At 35.9% G+C, this 25,779-nt stretch overlaps 1 protein-coding gene across 2 annotated transcripts; it reads right to left on the reverse strand.

Moving 5' to 3' along the window:
• WDR12 (WD repeat domain 12) lies at positions 1-25,724 on the reverse strand. 2 transcript variants are annotated; one of them, XM_036857944.1, is made up of 14 exons: positions 25,640-25,724; positions 24,958-25,054; positions 21,354-21,448; positions 18,440-18,534; positions 17,166-17,272; positions 16,141-16,256; positions 15,343-15,497; positions 13,993-14,038; positions 12,045-12,130; positions 2,591-2,731; positions 2,369-2,474; positions 2,071-2,203; positions 1,262-1,334; positions 201-406 (listed from the first exon to the last, which is right to left on the reverse strand). In XM_036857944.1, the coding sequence occupies exons 2-14, from the start codon at positions 24,996-24,998 to the stop codon at positions 329-331; spliced, it is 1,272 nt and encodes a 423-aa protein (XP_036713839.1). In that variant the 5' UTR covers positions 24,999-25,054; positions 25,640-25,724; the 3' UTR covers positions 201-328. The 2 variants fall into 2 exon arrangements, with proteins under 2 accessions (XP_036713838.1, XP_036713839.1); XM_036857943.1 differs by lacking the exon at positions 25,640-25,724 and having other exon boundaries at positions 1-406; positions 24,958-25,386.
• Positions 25,725-25,779: the final 55 nt, after the last annotated feature.

Genomic DNA, 25,779 nt, shown 5'->3' on the forward strand with positions numbered 1-25,779 from the left:
TGAATTTTTAATAATGCTTTTATAGCATTTCAAAAGCAATTCTTAATTCAAACCAATACCTTTAAAAGAGAAATTAAAAACTCAGTTTAATTTCAAGGGTTTTCATAAGGTAGAGAATGCAGACCATATTTTACATTTAATAAACATAACTGTTGTATAATAAATACACAATAAAGAAAAAGACAGTGATAACTATCATCAAGGGTGAAATAGTATATAAACTTTAATCTAAAAGGCTGCTTCCTGCACCTGCATTGATGTAATCTGAGAATTCTCTATCAATTTCATTTACAGAAGGAATCTCTGTAGCCAAATTTATCATTCACTTTCATGCGCCCACATGGGAAGTCGTAGGTGAATATCTATAGGAATACAATTTATTGTCTGCTCCTCCACTCAGAAGTAACTGCGTAAAGGGAGAGGAAAAGAACATAAACACAGAAGTAAATACAATTATTTCATATGATTGCTGAACCTAATTAAATACTGATGATTCTGATACAGAAGGAATCGTGGATGAGCAATTAACTTGCATTGAGAGTTAATACTTAATACTAAAACGGGCCAATTGCATCAAATTTCACTACTATATTACACATATACTATATATATACACTATATTAAAACTTTAGAAGTGGTGATTTTAATTTGGTTGAGGCGTAATATGCTACTGTACTTTCTATGAAGCATTTGCTAAGAAATGTAATAAAATTTAAAAGTTTGAAGGGTAATATAGTTCTGTTTAAGAAAATTAAGTTTTTAAAAGATGGCACATTAATTGTTTGTAGGTAAATGGATATTACAAATTTTTCAAACAGCCCTCAGACCTGTATTAGGAAAGCGTTCTTAGGTAATAAGAGCTTTTATGTGTGTGTGTGTGTGTGTGTGTATAATTAAATTGTAATTCTTTAAGAACATTTTATAATACAGCCATATTATCTAAGATTTTTCTAAGTAGCAAATACTTTGATCCAATTAGTCTGAAGTAGCAAGTTTAGGGACTTAAAACATTTCGTTAAAATACTCATGAGAAAAAAACTGCTTCAAAATATTCAAATTTTACTACTCCTAATATTAAAGGACAATTTTTTTCTTCTTTAAATGAGATATGAGATTTTATGAATATTAATGGAACTTAGAATACAGAATTATAAATATCAGATATATTGAAACTAATAACTCTGTAAACACAAATACCAGATTTATTCTAAAAATATAATGTAGTTTCTTCCTCTCCACCAAATAACTAATAAATTCTTACCCCTGTGTCTGTCCAGTCTACACTCAGAACTTTGTCTTCATGAGCAGCCAGATCATAGAGAGGAGCCTTACAACTAAAAGACGAAAATATTAACGTGTTATATGCATTTCATAGTATTAAACAAACATATATGACTGATCATTTATACTTTTCTGAAAATTTTAGCTTACCACCCTTGCCCCAGTAACCACTTAATCTTAAAATTCTGAGCATTTACTTGACTACCTCTCCTGTTTTTCCTGTATCATTAGCGAACTGTGGTTTTGGTGACTGCCTCTCCATTCTACTTGTAGAAATATGTAAATAAATTGTATATGCGTTCTCTTGGGGGCCCTCTGCATATATTAGTATCGTAGCACTAACTGATGAATAAGAAAGGAACCTTTAAATTTTGATTATCTTTAAAATTCTGTATTTTTACTTAATTTCCTATTAACATATAATTTACAATTTGACCACAGTTCCATTCATTCAGGCCACTGGCCTTCTAATTCTGTAATTATCATATTTATATTAAGGTTCAGGGGTTTTTTCCTATTTTATATAACAAGGTCAGAAAGATGGATTTCATAAACTATCACAATTAAATTCATTCAGATTGCAAAAAACCCCAACATATTAACATAAAGAAAATTCCTTTGATCCTGGCCTTCCTTTTTGATATCAATATGTATCATTTCAGGATATATGACCGAGAACTTTTTTTTGACCCTTCTGCTTTTGGATAGTCATTTCAGTGTTCATTTCATTTTCTCTGTATACAACAGGCAATTGATAGATTTCCTTTGTAAGTCATCAACAGGAGTTACCTTCTCGTATCCCACAGCTTAACCATGTTATCTAAAGAGCCTGAAATGAGCTGCTGCTCATGGGCAGGAGACCACTTGACTGACGTGACCCAGCCTGTATGGGAGGTTAGGGACAGCGACACCAAAGAACCATCTGAGCAAAACAAAACAGACAACCATTATTAAATTTTAGAAAACAGAAGTAGGCAGAACCCCCCAAAAAATTTCTAGAAAATTATCTTTTTATACACATCTCTCGTGAGAAGAGAAACTTACGTTACTCACTCATATTTTTCCTTCAGAGGTTTATACAACTCACCTTTAGTTCGGGGATCCCACAGTCTGATATGCCTATCTGTACTTCCAGATGCTAAACGTTTACAAAGTGGAGAATAGGAGATACAATTAAACACTTTATTTCCTGTCTAAAAAAAAAAAAAGGAAAGAACATGTAACCAGGGTGGGCGAAAAGTAACCATCTCCTAGAAGTTTACCACTTAAAAGCTCAAAGTTAATCAGAGAAGCACTGAATTTGTCTTACCAAAGTTGACTTAAGACTGCCGGACTCAACATCCCACACTCTAATTGTGTGGTCCCAAGATGCACTGCAGATTTCTTCAGCATCTGACCACAAAACCGAGGATATTGCTTCCTTGTGGCCAGAGAGGGTCACTATAGGAGTCTAGAAATGAAGGACACCCAAAAGGGAAAGCATTTTTGGTTTAGAGTGATTGAAACAATAATAATAGTTACTACTTTTAAAGCCGATATGCCAGATATTGTCAGGTGCTTTAGCTTTCATATCCTACCTTATTTCTTCTTTACAGCAATCCTCCAAGACATATTTGTTTTTATTTTATAGATGAAGACACTGAAGTTGAGAAAGATAACTTGCCCAAGGTCACACTGTTTATAAATGGCAGATCTGAGTTTGAACCCAAATATTACTCCAAAATTTGTAGTCTTTCCACAGTATTTTGTTGCTTCCCCTTCTGCTCTACTTTTCATTTTGAGGAATATTAACACTAATTAAATTCTCCCAGTTGACAAAGATGTTATATGTAGAAGCTAGTAGAAAAAGCTCTGGGGTCAGAAAGACCTAGGTTTGAGTTAAGGTGCTGCTATTTTCTACATAACTCTTCCAGGTTAATTAATTGCAATAGGTTATTCTCACCACCTCATTTCTTCAGCATCCAATCTTTAAATAATGCCCATGGCTCATTTATTAGAATTCTAAAATCTCTAATGTCCCTCTCAAATTAAAATCATCAAACTAGGTATACTGTCTGTTTTAAATACAAAGAACATGTAACAGAAAGAAGGAAAACTCTTGAAATGGGGGACAGTTAATCTGCTTGTGTAACTCTGTTACATTTAATCTTCTTAAATGTTAAGGGGGTTGTATTAGATTAGAGATCAGCAAAGTTTTTTGATAAAGATCCAGAAAGTAAAAATTTTAGCCTTTCCAGGCCACATACAGTCTCAGTTCCATGTTCTTCTTTGTTTTTAAAGCCCCTTAAAAATGTAAAAATCATTCTTAGCACTGTGTAGTACAAAATCAGGCCACAGCCAAATCACCTGTGGGGCTATTATTTGCCAACTGCTGGACCAAATGATCCCTAAGTCTCTCTTCCAGCCCTAAAATTTCCCTGAAAGTAGTAAAGGAACCTGATAGAGGAGTGAGGAACAGAACAACCTCTACTGTGATCCAAAACAAAAAGTAAGGTAACATAATCAGAGGCTCCAGGATAGGAAATGGCATGTAAAATGATGGGTAAATGTATATGAATAAGCAATCCCATTCCTAGGTATTTACCCAAGAAAAATGAAAACTTAGGTTCACACAAAAAACTGTCCACAAATGTTTATAGCAGTTTTATTCATAACTGTCAAACTAGAAACAACCCAAATATCCTTCAACTGGTGAATTAAACCAACTGTTGTATATCCATACAATAGACTACTACTCAGCATTTGAAAGGAATAAACCATGATACCCAATAATCTGGATGAATCTTTCTTTGTTTCCCTCCTCAAATACATAATGTGAAAAAAAAGCTTGATGCAAAAGGCTACATACTGTGTGATTCCACTTATATGATATTCTAGAAAAAGAAAAATTACAGGAACAGAGATGATAGTGGTTGTCAGGTGATAGAAATAGAGAGGAAAGGTTGACTACAAATGGGCAACATGAGTTTCAGGGGATGGCAAACTGTCCCGTATCTTGAATACGTAGTAGTTACATATTCTATGTATTTATCAAAACGCAAAAGCTATACACCAAAAAGAGTGAATTTTCCTACATGTACATTTTTTTTTTTTTTTTTTAAGATAGAAAAGTCAACTTTGGCACTGTTACTGCAAACAAACTTCAGTAGAATAGTACTGGAGGGGACTTCTTTGGTGGTCCAGTGGTTAAGAATCCGCCTTCCAATGCAGGGGACGCAGGTTCGATTCCTGGTCAGGAAACTAAGATCCCACATGCCATGGGCAAGCAACAGAGGAGCCCGTGCTCTGGAGGTTGCGCACAACTAGAGAGAAGCCCAAGTGCCGCAATGAAGATCCTGCGTGCTGCAACTAAGACCTGATGCAGCCGAATTAATTAATTAAATAATTAAAAAAAAAAGAACAAATGCTCAAAAAAAGAATAGTACTGCAGGAAAAACAGCAATTTTGAGAGAAAATGTGGAAAAAACCTTATTGTATGTTAATATATGAAACAAATGACCAATAAATGAACTGAATGAGAGCATTACTCATATTAATACAAGCCAGGTACTAAAAAGAAATCCAGAGAGAAAATAACTTTTTGATATTTGTCTAATTTTGGTCTTAATAATCCAACTTTTCCTATTATTTCTAATTTTCACTTCAAATAGCACTTCAAGGGTTTCTAGCATAACTTCAATTAATAATTTATGAATGCACAGATTTAAAGCTTATAAAAACCTAAATGAAAAAAATGAATATATTGTGATTTCTCTCAAATAAAATGAACAGTGGAAGCAAGCTTATGAACGTGCACACCTAAAAATAAAAGTTATCAGCAAGGCACTGAGTGGGAGAAAATACTTATAATACCTATATGCAGCAAAGACCTTGAATACAAAATACAAAAAGAAAGCTAGTCATTCAAACAGTATGGTACTGGCACAAAAATGGAAATATAGATCAATGGAACAGGGTAGAAATTGCCCCACAGGGTAGAAAGCCCAGAAATAAATGCACGCACCTATGGTCAATTAATCTAAGACAAAGGAGGCAAGATTATATACAGTGGAGAAAAGACAGTCTCTTCAATAAATGGTGCTGGGAAAACTGGACAGCTACAAGTAAAAAAATGAAATTAGAACATCCTTTTACACCATACACAAAAATAAACTCAAAATGGACTAAAGACCTAAATGTAAGACCGGATACTATAGAACTCCTAGAGGAAAACATAAGCAGAACACTCTGACATAAATCGCGGCAATATCTTTTTCGATCCATCTCTAGAGTAATGGCAATAAAAACAAAAATAAACAAATGGGACCTAATGAAACTCAAAAGCTTTTGCATAGCAAAGGAAACCATAAATAAAATGAAAAGACAACCCACAGAATGGGAGAAAATATTTGCAAACAATGTGACTGACAAGGGATTAATTTCCAAAATTTCCGAACAGCTCATGCAGCTCAATATCAAAAAAACAAACAACCCAGTCAAAAAATGGGCAGAAGACCTAAATACACATTTCCTCAAAGAAGACACACAGATGGCCAAGAGGAACATGAAAAGATGCTCACCATCGCTAATTATTAGAGAAATGCAAATCAAAACTACAATGAAATATCACCTCATACCAGTCAGAATGGCCATCATCAAGAAATCTACAAACAATAAATGCTGGAGAGGGTGTGGAGAAAAGGGAACCCTCCTACATTGTTGGTGGGAATGTAAACTGGTACAGCCACTATGGAGAACAGTATGGAGGTTCCTTAAGAAACTAAAAATTGAAAAAAAAAAAAAAAAAAAAAAGAAACTAAAAATTGAGCTACCATATGATCCAGCAATCTCACTCCTGGGCATATATCTGCAGAAAAACATGCTTTGAAAGGACATATGCACCCCAGTGTTCACTGCAGCACTGTTTACAAGAGCCAAGACATGGAAGCAACCTAAATGTCCATTGACAGATGAATGGATAAAGAAGATGTGGTACATATATACAATGGAATATTACTCAGCCATTAAAAAGAAAGAAATAATGACATTTGCAGCAACATGGATGGACCTGGAGATTATCATACTAAGTGAAATAAGTCAGAGAAAGACAGATATCAGATGATATTGCTTATATGCAGAATTAAAAAAAAAAGATACAAATGAACTTATTTACAAAAGAGAAACAGACTCACAGAGAATGAATTTATGGTTCTGGGCGGTGGGGAAGAGAAGGGGGGAGGGATAGATTGGGAGTTTGGGATTGACATGTACACACTTCTTTATTTAAAATAGATAACCAACAAGGACCTACTGTATAGCACAGGAAACTCTGCTCAATACTCTGTAATAACCTAAATGAGAAAGGAATTTGAAAAAGAATAGATACATATATATGTATAACTGAATCACTTTGCTGTACACCTGAAACTAACACAACATTGTTAATCAACTACACTCCAATATAAAATAAAATAAAAAATAAAAACAAAATACAAAATAACTCTTACAAATCAATAAGAAAAAGATAAGCAACACACTTAAAAAAAAAATGCAGTGGTTAAGACTCTAAGCTTCCACTGCAGGGGGTATGGGTCTGATCCCTGGTCGGGAAACTAAGATCCCGCATGCCATGTGGTGCGGCAAAAAAAAAAAAAAGTGCTAAAAACATGAACAGGCACTTCAAAATTAGCTATCAAAGGGCTGGGACTTAAAATACACTACACACCACCAGAAATCACAAAATGAGACACCTTTTAACAGTAAGTAAATGTAAACATGTTATGTGCTAAAATAAAATCAAAGTACTAAAAAATTGACCATATCAAGTGGTGATATGTATGTGGAGTAACTTTGACTCTCATACACTGTCAGTGGGAGTATAAACTGATATAACCATCTTGGAAAATGTTTTGGCAGTATTAAACATTCAGAAAACTGAACATGTGTGTACCCTGTCACTCAGCAATTCTACTCCTGCAATTCTACATATGCAGAAATGACAATATATGTGCACCAAAAAACATGTACAGCAACTTTATTTATGGTGGCTAAAACTAGAAACAATCTAAATGTCCATCAAAAGAAGAGCAGATAAATTCTGGTATGTTCATGTAAAGGCATGCTATCTATTACTGAAAAGAACTATTACATGCAGTAGATGAATGAAATCTCACAGATATTACAGGCACACCTCGGAGATATTGAGGGTTTGGGTCCAGACAACCACAAAAAAGCAAACACTGTAATAAAGTGAGTCACAAGAATTTTTTGGTTTCCCAGTGCATATAAAAGTTATGTTTACACTATACTGTAGTACACTAAATATGCAATAGCATTATGTATAAAAAAAAAGTACATACCTTAATTAAAAAATACTGCTAAAAAATGGTAACCATCATCTGAGTCTTCAGCAACTCATAATCTTTTTGCCTGTGGAGGGTCTTGCCTCAATGTTGATGGCTACTGACTGATCGGGTGGTGGTTGGTGAAGGCCGGGGTTGCTGTGGTAATGTCTTAAAATGAGACGACAATGATGTTTGCCACATCGATTGACTCTTCCTTTCATGAACAACTTCTCTGTAGTACGCAATGCTGTTTGACAGCATTCTACCCATAGCAGAACTTCTTTCAAAACTGGAGTCAAATCTTTCAAACCCTGCTGCTGCTTCATCAACTAAGTTTATGTAATATTCTAAATCATTTGTTATCATTTCAATAATCTTTATAGCATTTTCACCAGGAGTAGATTCCATCTCAAGAAACCACTTTCTTTGCACAACCATAAAAAGCACCTCCTCATCCATTAAAGTCTTACAATGAGATTGCAGCAATTCAGTCACATCTTCAGGCTCCACTTCTAGTACTAGTTTTTTTTTATTATTTCTACCACATCTGCAGTTACTTCCTCCACTGAAGTCTTGAACCCCTCAAAGTCATCCATGAGGGTTGCAATCAACTTCTTCCAAACTCCTGTTAATGTTGATATTTTGACCTCAGTAAATCATGAATGTTCTTCATGGCATCTAGAAATGGTGAATTCTTTCCAAAGGTTTTTTTTTTTCTTAAAGCTTTTTTTAAAATTTATTTTTTAATTCTTTTTTTTTTAAGTTTTGGCTGCGTCGGGTCTTAGTTGCAGGATCTTCGATGCGGCACGCGGGATCTTTTGTTGCAGCGCGCGGGCTTCTTTCTAGTTGTGGTGCGCAGGCTCCAGAGCACGCAGGCTCGGTAGTTGTGGGGCGTGGGCTTAGTTGCCCCGCAGCATGTGGGATCTCAGTTTCCTGACCAGGGATCGAATCCGCGTCCCCTGCATTAGAAGGCGAATTCTTAACCACTGGACCACCAGGGAAGTCCCTCCAAAGGTTTTCAAATGACTTTGCCCAGATCCATCAGAGGAATCACTAAGTATGGCCGTTATTGTCTTATGAAATGTATTTCTTAAATAATAAGGCTTAAAAGTTGAAATTACTCCTTGACCCATGGGCTGCAGAATGGATGCGGTGTTAGCAGGCATGAAAATAACGTTAATCTTCTTGAACATCTCCATCAGAACTCTTGGATGACCAGGTGCACTGTCAATGAGCAGTAATGTTTTTAAAAAGGAATCTTTTTTTCTGAGCAGTAGGTCTCAACAGTGGGCTTAAAATATTTAGTAAACCATGTTGCAAACAGATGTGCTGTTATCCAGGCTTTGTTGTTCTATTTACAGAGCACAGATGGAGTAGATTTAACATAATTCTTAAGGGCCCTAGGATTTTTGGAACGGTAAATGAGCACTGGCCTCAACTTCAAGTCACCGGCTGCATAAGCCCCTAACAAGAGAGTCAGCCTGTCCTTTGAAGCTTTGAAGCCAGGCATTGACTTCTCCTCTCTCATAAAAGTCTTAGATGGCATCTTCTTTCAAAAGAAGGATGTTTTATCGGCTTTGAAAATCTGTTGGTTAGGGTATCACCTTCGTTTAATTTCTTAGCTAGAGCTTCTGGATAACTTGCTGCAGCTTCTACATCAGCACTTGCTGCTACCCTTTGAACTTTTATGTTATAAAGACTGCTTTCCTAAATCTCTTGAAGCAACTTCTGCTAGCTTCGAACTTTTCTTCTGCAGCATCCTCACCTCTCTTGGCCTTCATAGGACTGAAGTGAGTTAGGGCCTTGCTCTGGATTAGGCTTTGGTTTAAGGGAATGTTGTGGCTGGTTTGATTTTCTACCCAGACCACTCAAACTTTCTTCATATCAGCAACAAGGCTGTTTTCACTTTATCATTCATGTGCTCACTGGAGTAGCACTTTTCCTTCAAAAACTTTTCCTTTGCATTCACAACTTGGCTAACTGGCATAAGAGGCCTATCTTTTTGGCCTCTCTCAGCTTTTGACATGCCTTCCTCACTAAGCTTAATCATTTCTAGCTTTTGATTTAAAGTGAGAGACATGAGACTTCCTTTCACTTCAACACTTAAGAGTCCACTGTAGGATTTTTAATTGGCCTAATTTCAACATTGTTGAATCTCAGGGAATAGGGAGGCCCGAGAGGAGCGAGAGAGATAGGGGAACGGCTGGTCGGTGGAGCAGTCAGAACACACACGTTTACTGATTAAGTTCACTGTCTTATATGGGCGTGGTTCATGGCACCCCAAAGCAATTACAATGGTAACACCAAAGATCACTGATCACAGATCACCATAACAAATATAATAATAATTTAAAAGTCTGAGATATTTTGAGACTTACCAAAGTGTGACACAGAGACACGAAGTGAATAAAGGCTGCTGGAAAAATGGTACCAACAGGCTTGTTTGACACACAGTTGCCACAAACCTTCAATCTGTAAAAAATGCATTATCTGCAAAGTGCAATAAAACGAGGTATGCCTGTATATGAAGCTTAAAACTAGGTGAAACTAATCTAGGATAAGTCAGAACAGTGACCACTTTTAGGAGGCTACTGATTTCAAGGGAGCCTAGAGGGCATCTTCTAGGGTGTCGGTAATTCTTGATGTTTTGATTTAGATAGTGATTACTTGGGTATACACAACTGCAAAAATTCATTGAGCTGTATACTTAATTATATGTATGCCAAACTTCAACTAACATAAAGGTTAAAAAAAAAAAGCTACCTTATGAGTAAAGTATTTTGATAATTCAAGAAGTCTTTTTCTACTCAGATATATTCTTTAAAGGTTGATCAGGAATATGCATCAATAAATTACCACTGGCACATTATCCAATTGGTAAGGCATTTCCAGCTTTAATTTGTCTTATGAGACAAGTGATAAGGAAGCTGAATTGCCGCCAGATCATTGAACTTGCAATTCAGCAGTCTATGTTTAAATGTATAAATTATAAATCACTACTTTCAGTTGGAAACAGTAAGTGCTATTGTTTACTGCAGTTTACTGAGTTTGAGGAATCACTTATTCCTCATTTTCAACAGTTTTTATAAGATATCTTGTTATTGGTGAGTGTAAGAAATAACGTGCAAATGTGTGCCTGATTTAATGCACATCCATTACAGCTGTTAGAAAATGAATGAAACATGATTTCCTAAATCTGACTCAGTATTGTTCTTCTCACTAAGTATATTAACATAGGTCAGATCATATTATGATAAATATCCTTCTAATGGAACAGAGCAAATAAGAATCTGGATTAACTTTCTGAGTTTGATTTAATTGGATCTATAGCAAAATGACAGAATCAAAACCTCAATTAAACTCTTGGTTTCTACTGATTTAGGAGATGTACTAAAATTACATCCTCAGTGTACGAAACATTATTACTATTACTATTTTTTAAACTGAAGTATAGTTGACTTACAATGTTGTGTTAGTTTCTGGTGTACAGCAAAGTGATTCAGTTATCTCTTCTTTTTCAGATTCTTTTCCATTATGGTTTATTACAAGATATTGAATACAGTTCCCTGTGCTCTACAGTAGGACTTGTTGTTTACTTATTTTATACATAGTAGTCTGTGTCTGTTAATCCCAAAATCCTAATTTGCCCCACCCCCCACCCCTTCTCCACTTTGGTCACCATAAGGTTGTTTTCTATGTCTGTGAGTCTGCAACATTATCATTAAACAGTCAGGTAATGAGATATTTCACTAAACTTAGTGAAATCTTCAACAATTAAAAGATCCTACTTTAAAATTCACCATGAGGAACTCCAACAAAGATGTTAAAAAAAAAAAATTCACCATGAGGCCAAATATAATAGCTAAATAATCAACCTATCAAGCTGTAAACCTAGCTTAATGCAACTACATTCAATAACTCAAATAAATGCAGCAGAGTATTTATAATAAAAATTTACAGATCTACTGAAAGAAAGCCTAATTATGGTTGAAGCAGCAAGACAAGACAAAAGGAAACGAAATATGAACAATTATATTAAATTAACATATATTTGTCAATAAAGACCTAAGCCGGGACTTCCCTGGTGGCGCAGTGGTTAAGAATCTGCCTGCCAACGCAGGGGACAGGGGTTCAAGCTCTGGTCCGGGAAGATCCCACATGCCGCGGAGCAACTAAGCCCGTGTGCCACAACTACTGAGCCTGCATGACAAAACTACTGAAGCCCGTGCGCCTAGAACCCGTGCTCCACAACAAGAGAAGCCACCACAATGAGAAGACTGTGCACGGCAACAAAGAGTAGCCCCTGATCACTGCAACTAGAGAAAGCCGGAGTGCAGCAACAAAGACCCATCGCGGCCAAAAATAAATAAATAAATAAATAAATTTATCAAAAAAAAACCACCCCTAAGCCCAATACTGTCAGTTCTCACAAATACTTACTCTTGTTAGTCCCAATTGCTCTGTTTTCTGTTTCTTTCTCGGTCGATTTGTGGATTCTTCCATTTCATCTTCTTCATCTGTAGGGACTATATCACAGAGAATTAGATTTGATAGAGTTAAAATTTAAGGTAAATATTAATTACAAACAGTCTCAAATAATTCTTATATTTCTAGGTATATACTTTCTCTATGTTATCTCAACTGGTTAGGGAATTAACATTTCTCCTTATTTTGGTTAATGGAAAATTATATCTAAAAACAATACCTGGCTTACCAATCTTCGAAAAGGAGAAAGCAAAAAATAAAGTATTATACATTAAAATCCTAAAACCTAACCAGTTTGGTATCTTATAAAGATTATCATTATGGCTATTCATCAGTTTACCATATCTATGAAAAGTTGCTTACTATTAGTTGTAGGAGAGTTCTGACCAGATTGCATTTATATTATGAAGAAGGGAATGACATGGTAAATAAATACATGTTAAAAGGACATACATTCCAGCCATGTTTATTCTTCTTGATTATTTCACTTTTCTAACAATAAATTAAAAGTGTTTCATAGGAGGCTTCCCTGGTGGCGCTAGTGGTTGAGAGTCTGCCTGCTAATGCAGGGGATACAGGTTCGAGCCCTGGTCTGGGAGGATCCCACATGCCGCGGAGCAACTAGGCCCGTGAGCTATAATTACTGAGCCTGCGCGTCTGGAGCCTGTGCTCCGCAACAAGAGGGGTCGCGATGGTGAGAGGCCCGCGCACCGCGATGAAGAGTGGCGCCCGCTTGCCACAGCTAGAGAAAGCCCTCGCACAGAAACGAAGACCCAACACAGCCATAAATAAATAAATAAATAAATTTAATACTTGCTACTCTAACTAGCTCCTCTGACATCTCTCTGTATTCACTATTAAAAAAAAAAAAAAAAAAGTGTTTCATAGATAGTTATTTTTTGATTAAAAAAAAAATCTTCGTTATCCATCATTTGGCTAGGTAGCAAACCCAGATAAAAAACCATAGATTTTAGTGTTTTGTAACTATTTTATAAATGTCATGTGCTTTTCCCAAACTAGACTATAAGCACCTTAAGGGTATCAACTAATCATAGATAATATCTCATCTACCCAGCACTATCAAAAAGTATTTCACAAAAGGAAAAATTCCTACACAAACAACTTTCTGCCTCAAAACTGTTTGCTTTAACTAAAATGGATTTATATTTCCTGCCATTTTACACAGAATTATTTAAAACTGTTTAAGCTTTTCTTGATTATCTCCCCCCTCCCCAACTCTACCTTGTGAACTGTATTTAGGGTATTGTACAGTAATATAGCAATTTCCTCAGAAGCAACAGAGGTATTCTGATCTGCTTACCCATGCAATAAATAGTTCAGTACTACTACTTTCTAAAATATATGTGGGTTTTCCCCCTTCTTTTCTTCTAGCAGTGTCTTCTTACTATTATCAAGGTACTTTCCTCTAAGAGTCCCCTTGGCTCCACTAACTGTTCCTTCTAATCTACGTTTTCAAAGTGAGAAAATTAAGTTTGGTAAAATTGTATTAAAAAAATTTTTTTTAAAGTAAACCAGCGTAACTAAGAAATTTCTCTAATAGTAAAGTATATCAAGATGACACAGAAGGTTATTTGTTTATTTCCACATTCCTGAATAAGGGAACTCTCAGAACTAAGGCAGTTATGTCGCACTGCACCAGATGTGTTATTGATACTTGCAGGGATTCAGTGACATCGTCCAATAAATAAGGGGATGGTAGAGTAGAAAAACATTTTGAAACACAAAGAAATATACTAATTTTTCTCTATACTATAGTACTTTATTTGTGACCTAAAAAGCTCTGGTCCATTTTTTATAGAAAAATATGGGCTAAAAAGTCTTTTTTCACTGAAATTCTTGAAATATCATTAATAAGTCAAAGTAGAAGAAACATTTCATTTACCTGTAGACCAAATCTTTAGCATCTTATCCCAGGAGCCACTGCAAAACTAAAAAAATATATATGAAGGGAAAAAGAGTATACAATTTAATCCATCATATTGTTTGCCTGGTTTTTTCCTGCTATTTAACTTGAAATCTTTACTTTGCCCTGAAATTCTTACTACTATGGCATCACCTATCTGCCTGTCTTCCTAGTCTCTGGGAAGTTGTACCCTCAATCCCATGGCAACTGAAAGAGCTGCCATTCTTATAGGGCCCGTACCCTGGCCATGGTTGCTTAGATCAGGGTGGGCAACTGACCTACACTGTGGCAATAGGTCTCTTCCTCCTTCAGAGCCTTTTTTTTTGGAAAACTTGCGTTTTAGAGAGCTGAAGTTAATCTTTTTCCAGGGACAGACAGTATAGGATGTAAAACCTGGGAATATTGAAGGCCAGGTTTTATTGCCATGTGGAGAAAGCCAGACTGAGGTAAGAGAATGAAGTCAATTTGGGGAGACAAGAGGGAGGAGGTGTGCTGGCCACATGCAAGCCTCTACTCCATTGGTTCCTGAGATCCAAATGCATCATCACCCTGCTCATGATGTGGTGCATCACTCCCTCCTCGGGTCTTTTAAGCTAAAAAAAGTTCAGGATGAGTTTCTATCTCTTATAGCCAAAGGACAGGGTACAGTTAATTCACTTAGGTTTGGACTCAACAACATGTAAACCTTCTTTATGGCTCAATATGAATACTCATAAATTTTTAACTTTGAATGCAGAAACGTCCTCTGTTATGCTAACTGGCAAAGAAATGCTGAAGAAACACTCTTAAATCTAGAATACTTCATTGTGGTTTGGAGAATTTTCAAATGGTGAGGGAGTCTGTAACCCCTCTTAAGTAAATACTGTGTTGCCCTCATAGTTTGACTAACTTTTACCATTTTGTTGTGATAAAGAGTAGGTCAGCAATAATAGTAAAACAACCTCGATTAATGCTAACTTTAGTGCATGCTAAGTTTTAGGTGATCAGCTGGACATTTTCAATTAACGACAGCACTATGAGTAGCTGAAGGACTGAAAATGTCAATCACTATGATTTGAGGAGGTTACATAAAGAAAATTACTGTTTACCTGAGTTCTTAAAATTTCTGCAATTTATATAAAATTCTAAACCGGAGATACCCAGAGTGAGGGAGTGACTCTTCATATCTCTCATTACGAGTATTTACTTTTGGTTTGAAATCATATTCTTTAGTCACCAATTGTTATGGAAGTAGGCCGATCACAGTGACTTTATGTAGAAAAGACATGTTTGCACCAAGAAGCTCAAATTCTAATTGAACACAGTACTAATAACACAATAGCTACTTACTTTGGTTCCTGTGCTATCAACAGCTATAGAATCCACACTGCCAGCATGACCCCTGCAGCAGTGCAGGGCTTTCACTTTGTTTCTCTCTACATTCCACTCCCACAGGAGAATAGTCTGATCCATAGAGGCACTCAGCAGTATGCAAGACAAATTGTCTGAAGAAAGAACACAAGGATAAGAAACAAATTAGTACAAAAATTTTAAATAGTGTTCCAAAACTAAAGAACTGAATTTTTTGTAGTTGTTGATAAAGATGTTAAAAAGGTAAAAGACCTCATAAAAAAGGCCACCTTTGAAAAAAGAAGCTAACTGATGGTATAAAAGGGAAGATTCTTCAAAAATAGTATAGGGACTTCCCTGGCGGTCCAGTGGTTAAGACTCTGCGCTTACATTGCAGGGGGAGCGGGTTCGATCCCTAGTTGGGGAACTAAGATCCCGCATGCCACAGGGTGCAGCCAAAGAAACAAAACAAAACAAAACTATACAAGACATGCATTTAACACACTCCATATTAATTTGAAAATATATATTATGTGATATAATTTTAGGATTCACTTCTACTGATTTACGGATTTTTTTATGTGTATATTTTTGAAATATATATACATATATTTTTTATGTATATATTTTTATGTGTATATTTTATGTGTATATTATTTTAAAATATAAATATTTTATATTTATAAAAACTGAGGCATGAGACATTTCCTATCCTGTCCCCATTCTGCCCCAGCATCGAAAATGGCTTATTTCCAATTCCCTATCCAGGATTCCTCTCAATTTAGGCAGAGTGCTAACCTTTTTTCACCCAGGCCACATCTTTTACAACATCTGTATGTCCCACAACTGTCATTATTGACTTTCCTTCCAAGGACCAGATCCGAGAAGTCTTATCATAAGAACCAGTCAAGATCCTGTGAGGAGAAAAAAATCCTATGAAACACAAAAAACAGCTTTTTTCAAACCCTGAAATCAATTATATTTCTAAAGCACTGATAAAGTAAACCTTGAGGATTATATTTTTAACCTTGAGGATTATATTTTTAAACTCTTCTTTAATATAAAGATTAAGATTTCAAAACACACTAGAATAAATCAGAAGATGTTACATTGGGCTTTTCCTGACCTCCTAAAATAAAAATGTAACCGACAAACCCTAGACTTCATTTTTACTATTGTTGTAAAATACTACCACTCCCAGGGAAGCTAAGCGAATTGTCTGAAAAGCCTAATAGTCCTTTGTATTTAACCAGTGAAAACCATTAAATAAAAAACCAGTAGAACCATTTAAAGTAAAAGTAAAACCAGTAAAAACATAACTATGTAATAACTCCAGGGAGACATTCTTTGAAAGTAAGCTCCTCCTGAGATCCATTCTTGAGGTGTTTTTCTACAAGTAAGGCCAGAGGGGGTTTGCTCTGAATGATTCATACCTTCTTGATTCCAGTCTGCCCTTTTCAGCCCTAAAAATAGCATGATCTGCATCTTCAGGGTAGTAGGCTGGGAGATCTGTGGCTAGAAAAGGTTTTTTTCCCTCTATGAAACAAATTATATTCTTGGTCTTAAAAGCAACATAATCAAATAAATGCCCTAAGACACACGACCTATTCGGAAGACAAATGTCACTACAACCTCTTTGGACAGAACAGAAAATCTATTAATAGATATGTTTCTTCTTGACTACACTAAATTTAAAGGTCTTTGGCATGGTCACAGTATATACATATGTATCACAAAATTACTTTCACAAAGAACAAGTAATCAGAGAAAAATATTCATATAGTACACTTAAAGTGGATACAAAAACATTCATCTGGCGATACCATTCCTCTGCCCCGTCGATCGCACTGATCCAGTCATCATGGAACATGCATTGCTCTGGCTGAGGTGCAGTATACTTCTCCACGTACTCTAGTTCCACAACCTCTTCCTAGTCACAGACAGAAACCAGAAATCAATCAGGTGGTGCAGTTTTTAAATGGTACATTATGAAAATAAAGGACCCCCAGTTTAATTTATCTCCTTCATGTAATTCCCCTTCAGAATCCAGAAATTTTGGAGCCATATAAATAGTGAAAAACTTTATTTGACCTAACAGCATGCTAAGAGTAATATTAAGAAATATTAATGACCTTGGAAAACTTACGCTAAAAGTAGAAAAAAAAGAATATAAGAAACTTTATAAAATCATAAAAGCATGTTGTTTAATGGATACAGAGCTTCTGTTTAGGATGATGAAAAAAGTCCGGAAATGGACAGTGGTGATGGTTGCATAATATTGTGAATATACTTAATGCCACTGAATTGTACACTTAAAAATGGTTGGGGCTTCCCTGGTGGCACAGTGGTTGAGAATCTGACTGCCAATGCAGGGGACACGGGTTTGAGCCCTGGTCTGGGAAGATCCCACATGCCGCGGAGCAACTGGGCCCGTGAGCCACAATTACTGAGCCTGCGCTCCGCAACAAGAGAGGCCGCAATAGTGAGAGGCCTGCACACCGCGATGAAGAGTGGCCCCCGCTTGCCACAAATAGAGAAAGCCCTCGCACGGAAACGAAGACCCAACACAGACAAAAATAAATAAATAAATAAAAAATTAAAAAAAAAAAAAAGGTTAAAAGATAACTTTTATGTATATTTTACCACAGTTCCAAAAATTGCCCCCCTAATCATAAAAGCAATTATTAATTATATTTTAAATTATAAAAGCAATAATAAGGAAAGTTTGAATATTAGAGGATGGGGCAATCAACTATAAATCACAATAACCTAACCCATAAGTTTATATATGTGCACAATCATTTTATATACCTTTATTAGTAGTAAACATATATTTGCTATTCCCTTTCTTGACAACTGTTCCACAAATATGAAGTTATCTTTCCATGTTCATTCATCTACATTTCTTGAATAATACTTAGAAAAAAAGAGGGAATTTAAAAATTGAAGATACAGAAACCGAGGTTCAGTTTCTAGGAAAAAACAGTTATCAAAAGGCTCTTGGTTCCTGTAGATTCAGGTTGATTCTAAATGAAGTTTTCCTACATTATCTGGTAATACCTTAAGTAAAATACAGCAGGTAAGCATTTGAACTTACCGATGAGATGTTTTCCAGTTCCATGTGTTTGAACAAGGGCATTCGCAGAAACTGGCCCTTGATAAGGAAATCAAACTCCACATGTTTGTGGAACTCTAAAGAAAATACATAATAAAATTATCACTGTTAGGACCTGAAGTGGTATTGGCAGAGGTAAATGAGAGACCCCCAAAACAAACAGGTACCTGTTATCCTAGTGTGGCCTCCAACTTTCTCCAGAATTTCTCCATGGCACAATCAGACCATGTATTCCAGTATATTATGTGATTTTTAAGAACAGAAATACTTTGTTCTGTTGGTATAATATTTTTATTGTTGATGGTGTAATCATTTTGATTAAGGAAACCTTTGTATTCTAAGAAGAATCCCAAATATATACAAAAGTAGGAATAACATAATGAATCCTCATTCCCATCTTTTACCAACTCATGGACAATCATCTATACTCCTCCCTCCACTCTCCTGCTGGTTTTTTTTAAAGCAAAACTCAGAAATGATAAAATTTCATCTGTAAATGCTTTAGTGTGTATCTCTAAAATATAAAGACTAAAAAAGTCACAATGTTAAAAATTTAACATTACTTATTCCTTTTAATACCATAAAGCCAGTCAATGTTCATATTTCCTTGTTTCATAAATGTCTTTTTACAGTGAGCTTTCTAGAATCAGCATCCAAAGTCCTCACATTATATTTGATTAATATCTTTAACAGTTCTCCATCCTTTTTTTCCATTGCCTTTTATTTGCTGAAGAAACTGGGTCTTCTTGTAATACTTCTTACATTCTGGCTTTGGTTGATTATATCTCCAAGGTATCCTTTAACATGTTCCTCTACCACCTACATACAACCTGTACATTAGGCAGACCCAAATGCCTGATTAGACTTTGGGTTTGTCTGTTTTTGGCAAGAATATTTACACACCGTATTGTATTTCCTATTGTATCACATTAGAAAGCACACTATCTCACTGTGCCTCCTTTTATGATATTAAGATCTACCTCTGGGTTCAGATGATGTCAGTCTGATCCCATCCATCATAACGTTCTTTGTCAGGCTTTTACCTAATAAATGGCTTTAGTAACCATAGATATTCACTTCTTAAATCCATTATTTCATTTGGAGTTACAAAATGCTAAAAATTCTTTATTCTTTCTGATTTATTAGCTATAATAAAATCCTTCTTAAAGAAGAATTCCCTCATTGACTCTTTGGCTTGTTACTTTTTAAAAAATCTGAATCTGGGCTTCCCTGGCGGCGCAGTGGTTAAGAATCTGCCTGCCAATGCAGGGTACATGGGTTCGAGCCCTGGTCTGGGAAGATCCCACATGCCGCGCAGCAACAAAGCCCGTGAGCCACAACTACTGAAGCCCACGTGCCGAGAGCCCATGCTCCGCAACGAGAAGCCACCGCAATGAGAAGCCTGTGCACCAAAATGAAGAGCAGCCCCCGCTCACCGCAACTAGAGAAAAGCCCGCGTGCAGCAATGAAGACCCAATGCAACCAAAAATAAAAAAAAAAAAAAAAAATCTGAATCATTTTGCATCTTCAACTCAAGAGCAGTGACTCAGTTAATCGATTTACACAAAAAGACAAATCAATGTTCATCTACAAGTTTAGAAAAATATGCAAATATTTGGGTAACAACAAACAACCATATACTGATATTGCAAAGTGTCTATTGCAAGAAAATAATTCTTATGCTAGTTCAGAGTTTTTCAATAAGTAGAATATATGACATCTTTGGAGTTTAGAAAACTAACTATGCATCAGAATCTCTACACTATTGTACATCCATGATGAAAGATAAGAACCAATAGGAAATGCTATGTGAATATCTCTGTATCAAGAACTATATCTTGCTAACAATGAAAAGATCTTGCCCCCCTGCAAAAAAGTTGTTCAAAAACATCTTAAGCTTAACAAAAATGTTATAAGATTATTGGAAGAGAAAGTGGAAAATATTAGACATTAGTTTATAATTCTCACCTCCCCATTCCTCCAACTAGGGTAGAATCAAAAGAGCTTTAAAAGCATCAGAAACATCTGCATAAAAATATGCTTGCCTCAAAATGATGGCTCCATTGACAAATTTTGTTTTTAAAGATTATGCTTTATGTTATTTTCCATTTTTCATGTTTAAATCTTCTACTATATGTATGGTTTCATTACTTTTTAAAGAAATATTTTATTATAGAAAATTCCAAACATACACAAAAATGGAGAATAATAAACCTTCCTATACCTATCGCCCAACTTCAACCATTATCAACTTATGACCAATCTTGTTTGATCAATATTTTTGCATATATTGTTCATATCATTTTAATTTTATATTAAATTTACATATAAATTTATAGCCTGTAAAATTTTTTTCATACGTTTAATTTATTTTAATTTATATCTTTATAAATGTTTTACTTGATACTGTGGCATGTTTATGTTTGTTTTATCCATTATTTTTAAATGAATTTTAAATACTTAAATAAAATACTAGTATTAATAATGGCATTTGTTACTATACAAAACAAATGCTCAAATACAGATATTGTCATTTAGCTTTGCAGAAGCACCAAGATGCTTGTTCTATGCCTACCCAATCTAGCCCTCATGTCTTCATTACCTCTACATCACAACTTTTACACTAAAATCTTTATTCCTAAATCTCAACCACCTTGTCTCCATATTGCCTTAAAAGCAGATTAAACTGAATTTTTTTTTTCCTGAAAACTTATTTCAAAGCATTTTTCAAAGTATCATACAGCAGGGAAATCCATGTTATAAATTTTACCATGATAAAATCCATGCAATATTATAAAATAATGCCCCAAAAGGGCTATAAATAACAATATGATGTATTTCAGTCTAGTTAGTGTCACTGTGCTTTCTCCTAACTTTTCAGAGTATATATACCCACCGTTTTTGGCCTCCAGCAATTTATTGATGATGTTACTAAGGTCAGCAATTTCAGAGGCTGCAGGTATCGAGAAAGGAACATCATCCACCGCATATCTACAAAAAGGAAACGATAAATCAAGTCTACAGATGTTTTAACAAACGTGTATTTATTCATTCAACAAACATTTATTGGGTATCTAATACATGACAGACATTTTGCTACATGGGGTTAACAAAAAATGAATTAACCTGTGGTCTCTGTTCTTGGAAAGGGTTAAAGTCTGGTAATCAAATACGAGTAAGGTATGTAAGAACAGTGTCATAAGTAATACATAAAATGGGAGAACAAGTGGTAGGTCATTTCAACCAGAGGAAAGGGGGCTGGGAGAGCAGAGTCTGAAAGGATGCATAAAAAAGATCACTCTTACACTACATCTAGAAAAGTGAGTCTCTGCCAGGTGAAGTGTGGCAAGGCAGAAAGAAGGGGTGCAGGAAAGCAGGGAGAGCAGCAAAAAAAATAGCTAAGAGTTATTAAAGAGCTGCCCACCCAGCTTATCCCAGAAAGTGTTACTTTACTCTAGACAGTGACCAAAGATAAGGCTAAAGAGATGTGCATGGAGTGGTTTAGATGCTGTGTGAAGTACTTTTTACTTCTGTCCCTAGGCAATGAGGAACCACTGTCTAAGTCAAATAACATCATCAGAATTTTGTTTAGTTTGATCTTTCTTGGCAGCACTGCAGAGACTGGATTACAGGCACACACAACAGGAGGCAGATTAGGAAACTCTTGTAAGAGAGAACAGAAGAAAATTCTTGCAAATCACGTATCTGACAAGGAACATGTATCTAGAATATATAAAGAACATTTATAACTCAATAATAAAGACAACCCTATTTTAAAAACGGGCAAAGGATCGAAATAGACATTTCTCCAGAGAAGGTATACAAATGACCAACAGGCACATGAAAAGATGCTGAGCACTGTTAGTCATCAAGGAAATGCAAATCAAACCACAATGAGATATCGCTTCATACCCACTAGGATGGCTACAATAAGAAAGACAGATATTAAGTGTTGGTGAGTATGTGGAGAAATTAAACCCTTATTCATTGCTGGTAGAAATGTAAAATGCTATGATTGCTTTGGAAAAATCTGGCAGTTCCTCAAAAAGTTAAACATGGCATTACCACTTGACCTAGCAACTCCATTCCTAAGTATATACCCAAGAGAATTGAACATATATGTTCACACAAAAACTTGTGCACAAATGTTCACACCACCACTATTCCTAATAGCCAAAAGGTGAAAACAACCCAAATGTCCATCAACTGAACAATGGAAACACAATGCGGTATATCCATACAATGGAATATTATTGAGCAGCAAAAAGGAATGAAGTACTGATATATATATATGCCGGCGCACAGCAACGAAGACTCAATGCGGCCAAAAATAAATAAATAAAAAATAAATAAATTTATATATAAAAAAAAACCCAACATGGATGAACCTTGAAAAACATCATACTAAGTGAAAGAAGCCAGTCACAAAAGACCACGTACTATATAATCCCATTTATATGAAATGTCCATAACAGACAAACCTATAGAGACAGAAAGTAAATTAGTGATTGCCCTGGGCTTGGGGGATTTGGAAGTATTTGGGTGTGGGGGGAGGGGTAACAGCTAAAGGATGATGAAAATTGTTCTAAAATTTACTGTGGTGATGGTTGCATAATTCTGCAAATACACTCAAAACTAGTGAATTGGACACTTTAAATGTGTGAATTCTATTGCACGTGAATTACATCTCAATAAAGCTGTTACAAAAAACAAAAACAAAAAAGTCTTCATAAGGTCTGAATTTAGGCTATATTTGTGGGGAATGTAAAAGTTTCAAAAGATGTTAAGGTAGAACTTCCAGGGCTCACCAAGACATGCTATGATAAGTCTCTTTTTGTCACAATGGGAGAGGGGGGTGGAGGTTTCAGATCTTGTTAAAATGTAGATTCTAAATCAGCAGGTCTGAGGTAGAGTCTGAGATTCTGCTTTTTCTAACCAGCTCCCAAGTGATGCTACTGCTGCTGGTCTTCAAACTACACTTTGAGTAGTAAGGCTATAGTTATATATTTATCATGCCAAAAAAAGTAAAAAGTTATTTAGGTTCTCCAAAAGGTAACAAAACCTAGAAATTGAAAGTTTTGGTTTACTATGATATTTTGGCCAGTAAGATGAGTAGGGAAAAGTAGCATAATTACATACTCATATATGAATATACATGCATATGTAAATTATACACATATACGTGAATAAATCTACTTTCCCCCATCATTTTACTGATGAGAACGTATTGTGTGAAAGGAAGAAGCAAGAAGTTTAATTTCTAGGTTTTGTTACCTTTTTGGAAAACCTAAATATATAAACACAAACACACATACACACATATGATGTTTATCCATTTATCACAGGAGTTAAAATACAGTGCTCTAATATTTCTTAAAACTTCATGTGAATCAACAATAATCTCCATAAAACTTTTAATTAGAAAAAATACAGTGATCCTGCTATTCCATCACCATATTCCTTTAGAAGCATTTCGACTAAGTATATATACTCATCTGTATTGATAATACAATTTATGTATACTGTAAGCAACAGTACAAGAGGAGTGAATATGATTTACCAGGTCAACACATAAAGCTACAAACACAGAATCAAAAATATAATCTTAATTGAGGTGGGAGTTTTTTAGTTTATAGCTGACATTAGCTTGTTAATACAACAAATATTTATTATTTATCATCAGTACCAGAAGAACTTGACAAATATTTGTTGACTCAGTCAATCCAAGAAGCATAACAGTCTCTACAAACAAGAGACTTACAATATAGTTGAAGAGACCAGGCGAAACGATAAAAAGTTAATTAATAGTGTAATATACACCACAAAGCAGAATATAATTAGGTTTCAAATGATTGCTACATATCTGGGGACCATTTGTAAAATTGGTAAAATGTTTACATACATATAGGTATACACATACAGGTATATATATATATACGCATACGTGTAGATTATGTATATAAATACACAAATCTGTAACTGAATTGACTTCACACTCATCAAAAACTAGTTCTACCAACTCCCTATTGAGAGCTCCACCTTCTAGCCTGGTTCAGAAAAGCATCGTCTATCACCTACGTAGGAAAATGAAGTTGTGTTTTCAGACACTGTGAAACACCACTAGCAGACAGCCTATAACGACTTGGTTCGTTGTTCACTGTTCAATTACATAATGCACTTCATTCAGGAAGCAAACCTGAAGCCCTTCAGGTCACCCTACACACACAATTCAAATTATATACAGCCTGAGTCTAGGCAAGAAGGCTAGGTGATCCTTGAGAAATCCTCGCAAGGCACCACTTCCACTTGAGTGGAAAACGCGCTCAAGCGAGGAATCCAGCCAAAAAAAGGGAAAAAGTGAATTGATGGCAAAGATAACCAGGGATGCACAAGGTCATACAGGAGTGGTCTTTCGAAAGGATCCCGGGGCCGGGGGGCGGGGGGCGGGAGGCGGGAGGGGGGAGGAGAGGAGGGGAGAGAAAGGGAGTACGCTTACTTACTTCTTATTGTCAGTGAAGAAGCGTGTCTGGAGCTGAGCCATGGCTTGCCTACAGAAACGTATAGGTAACAGACAACCGGCGCTTTGGCCTTTCAGGACTGCAAAAAGAGGCAGCTCAAAGTTAGACTGCACGTGTCAGAGAAAAGCAGCAGTCGAACCTGGGCTTCCGCTTTCTTTCCTCGGGCCTCCTCAGCCAGGAGGCACCACGAGGCTTCTCTTCCACAAGGCCCAGCCCACAAACATCAACTACCTATTCCTAGATTTAGGAGTCATCGATTAGTAAAGCATAGTCTTAAAGGCAGCGAGTCCCTTTAATCTTTTTATATTTTTTAAAAATATATTTAAGCTTACAATCGATTGTGAAGACACAGAGAGGCCCGATTCAAATAGGCTTCTCCTCCCTCTCTCTCTTTTTTAATTTTAACAGGTTATCCTCAGTCCCGATAATTCAAACACATCTCCTAGATACTACAACCCCCAGAAAGCAGCGCTTCTCATACGCCGTAGCCACTGGGTATTGTAGTCTTTTTTCCCACGCTGCCCCTAGACTATCTTATTTGCATTAAACCTTCCCGATTCCAGCCAAATTATCTATTATATTTCCTCTGCCTTCAGCTTTAATTCACTAAAGCCTTTCCGGGTTTACTTTTTCAAGCATACTCCCAATAAGACTCTCAGTCTACCGAGATTTTTCTTGGGCTCTCGCCACTAGCTTCAGGCTTTAGATCTAGGTGAGAGGCGGGGACACGAAAAAAAGAACGAATCAGAAAGGAAACACGCGACGGTGGCTGATAGTGGTCTTATCTCAAGCAACAGCGCTGCG

Source organism: Balaenoptera musculus, chromosome 7 (genome assembly GCF_009873245.2).
Source record: "Balaenoptera musculus isolate JJ_BM4_2016_0621 chromosome 7, mBalMus1.pri.v3, whole genome shotgun sequence".
Taxonomy (NCBI): domain Eukaryota; kingdom Metazoa; phylum Chordata; class Mammalia; order Artiodactyla; family Balaenopteridae; genus Balaenoptera; species Balaenoptera musculus.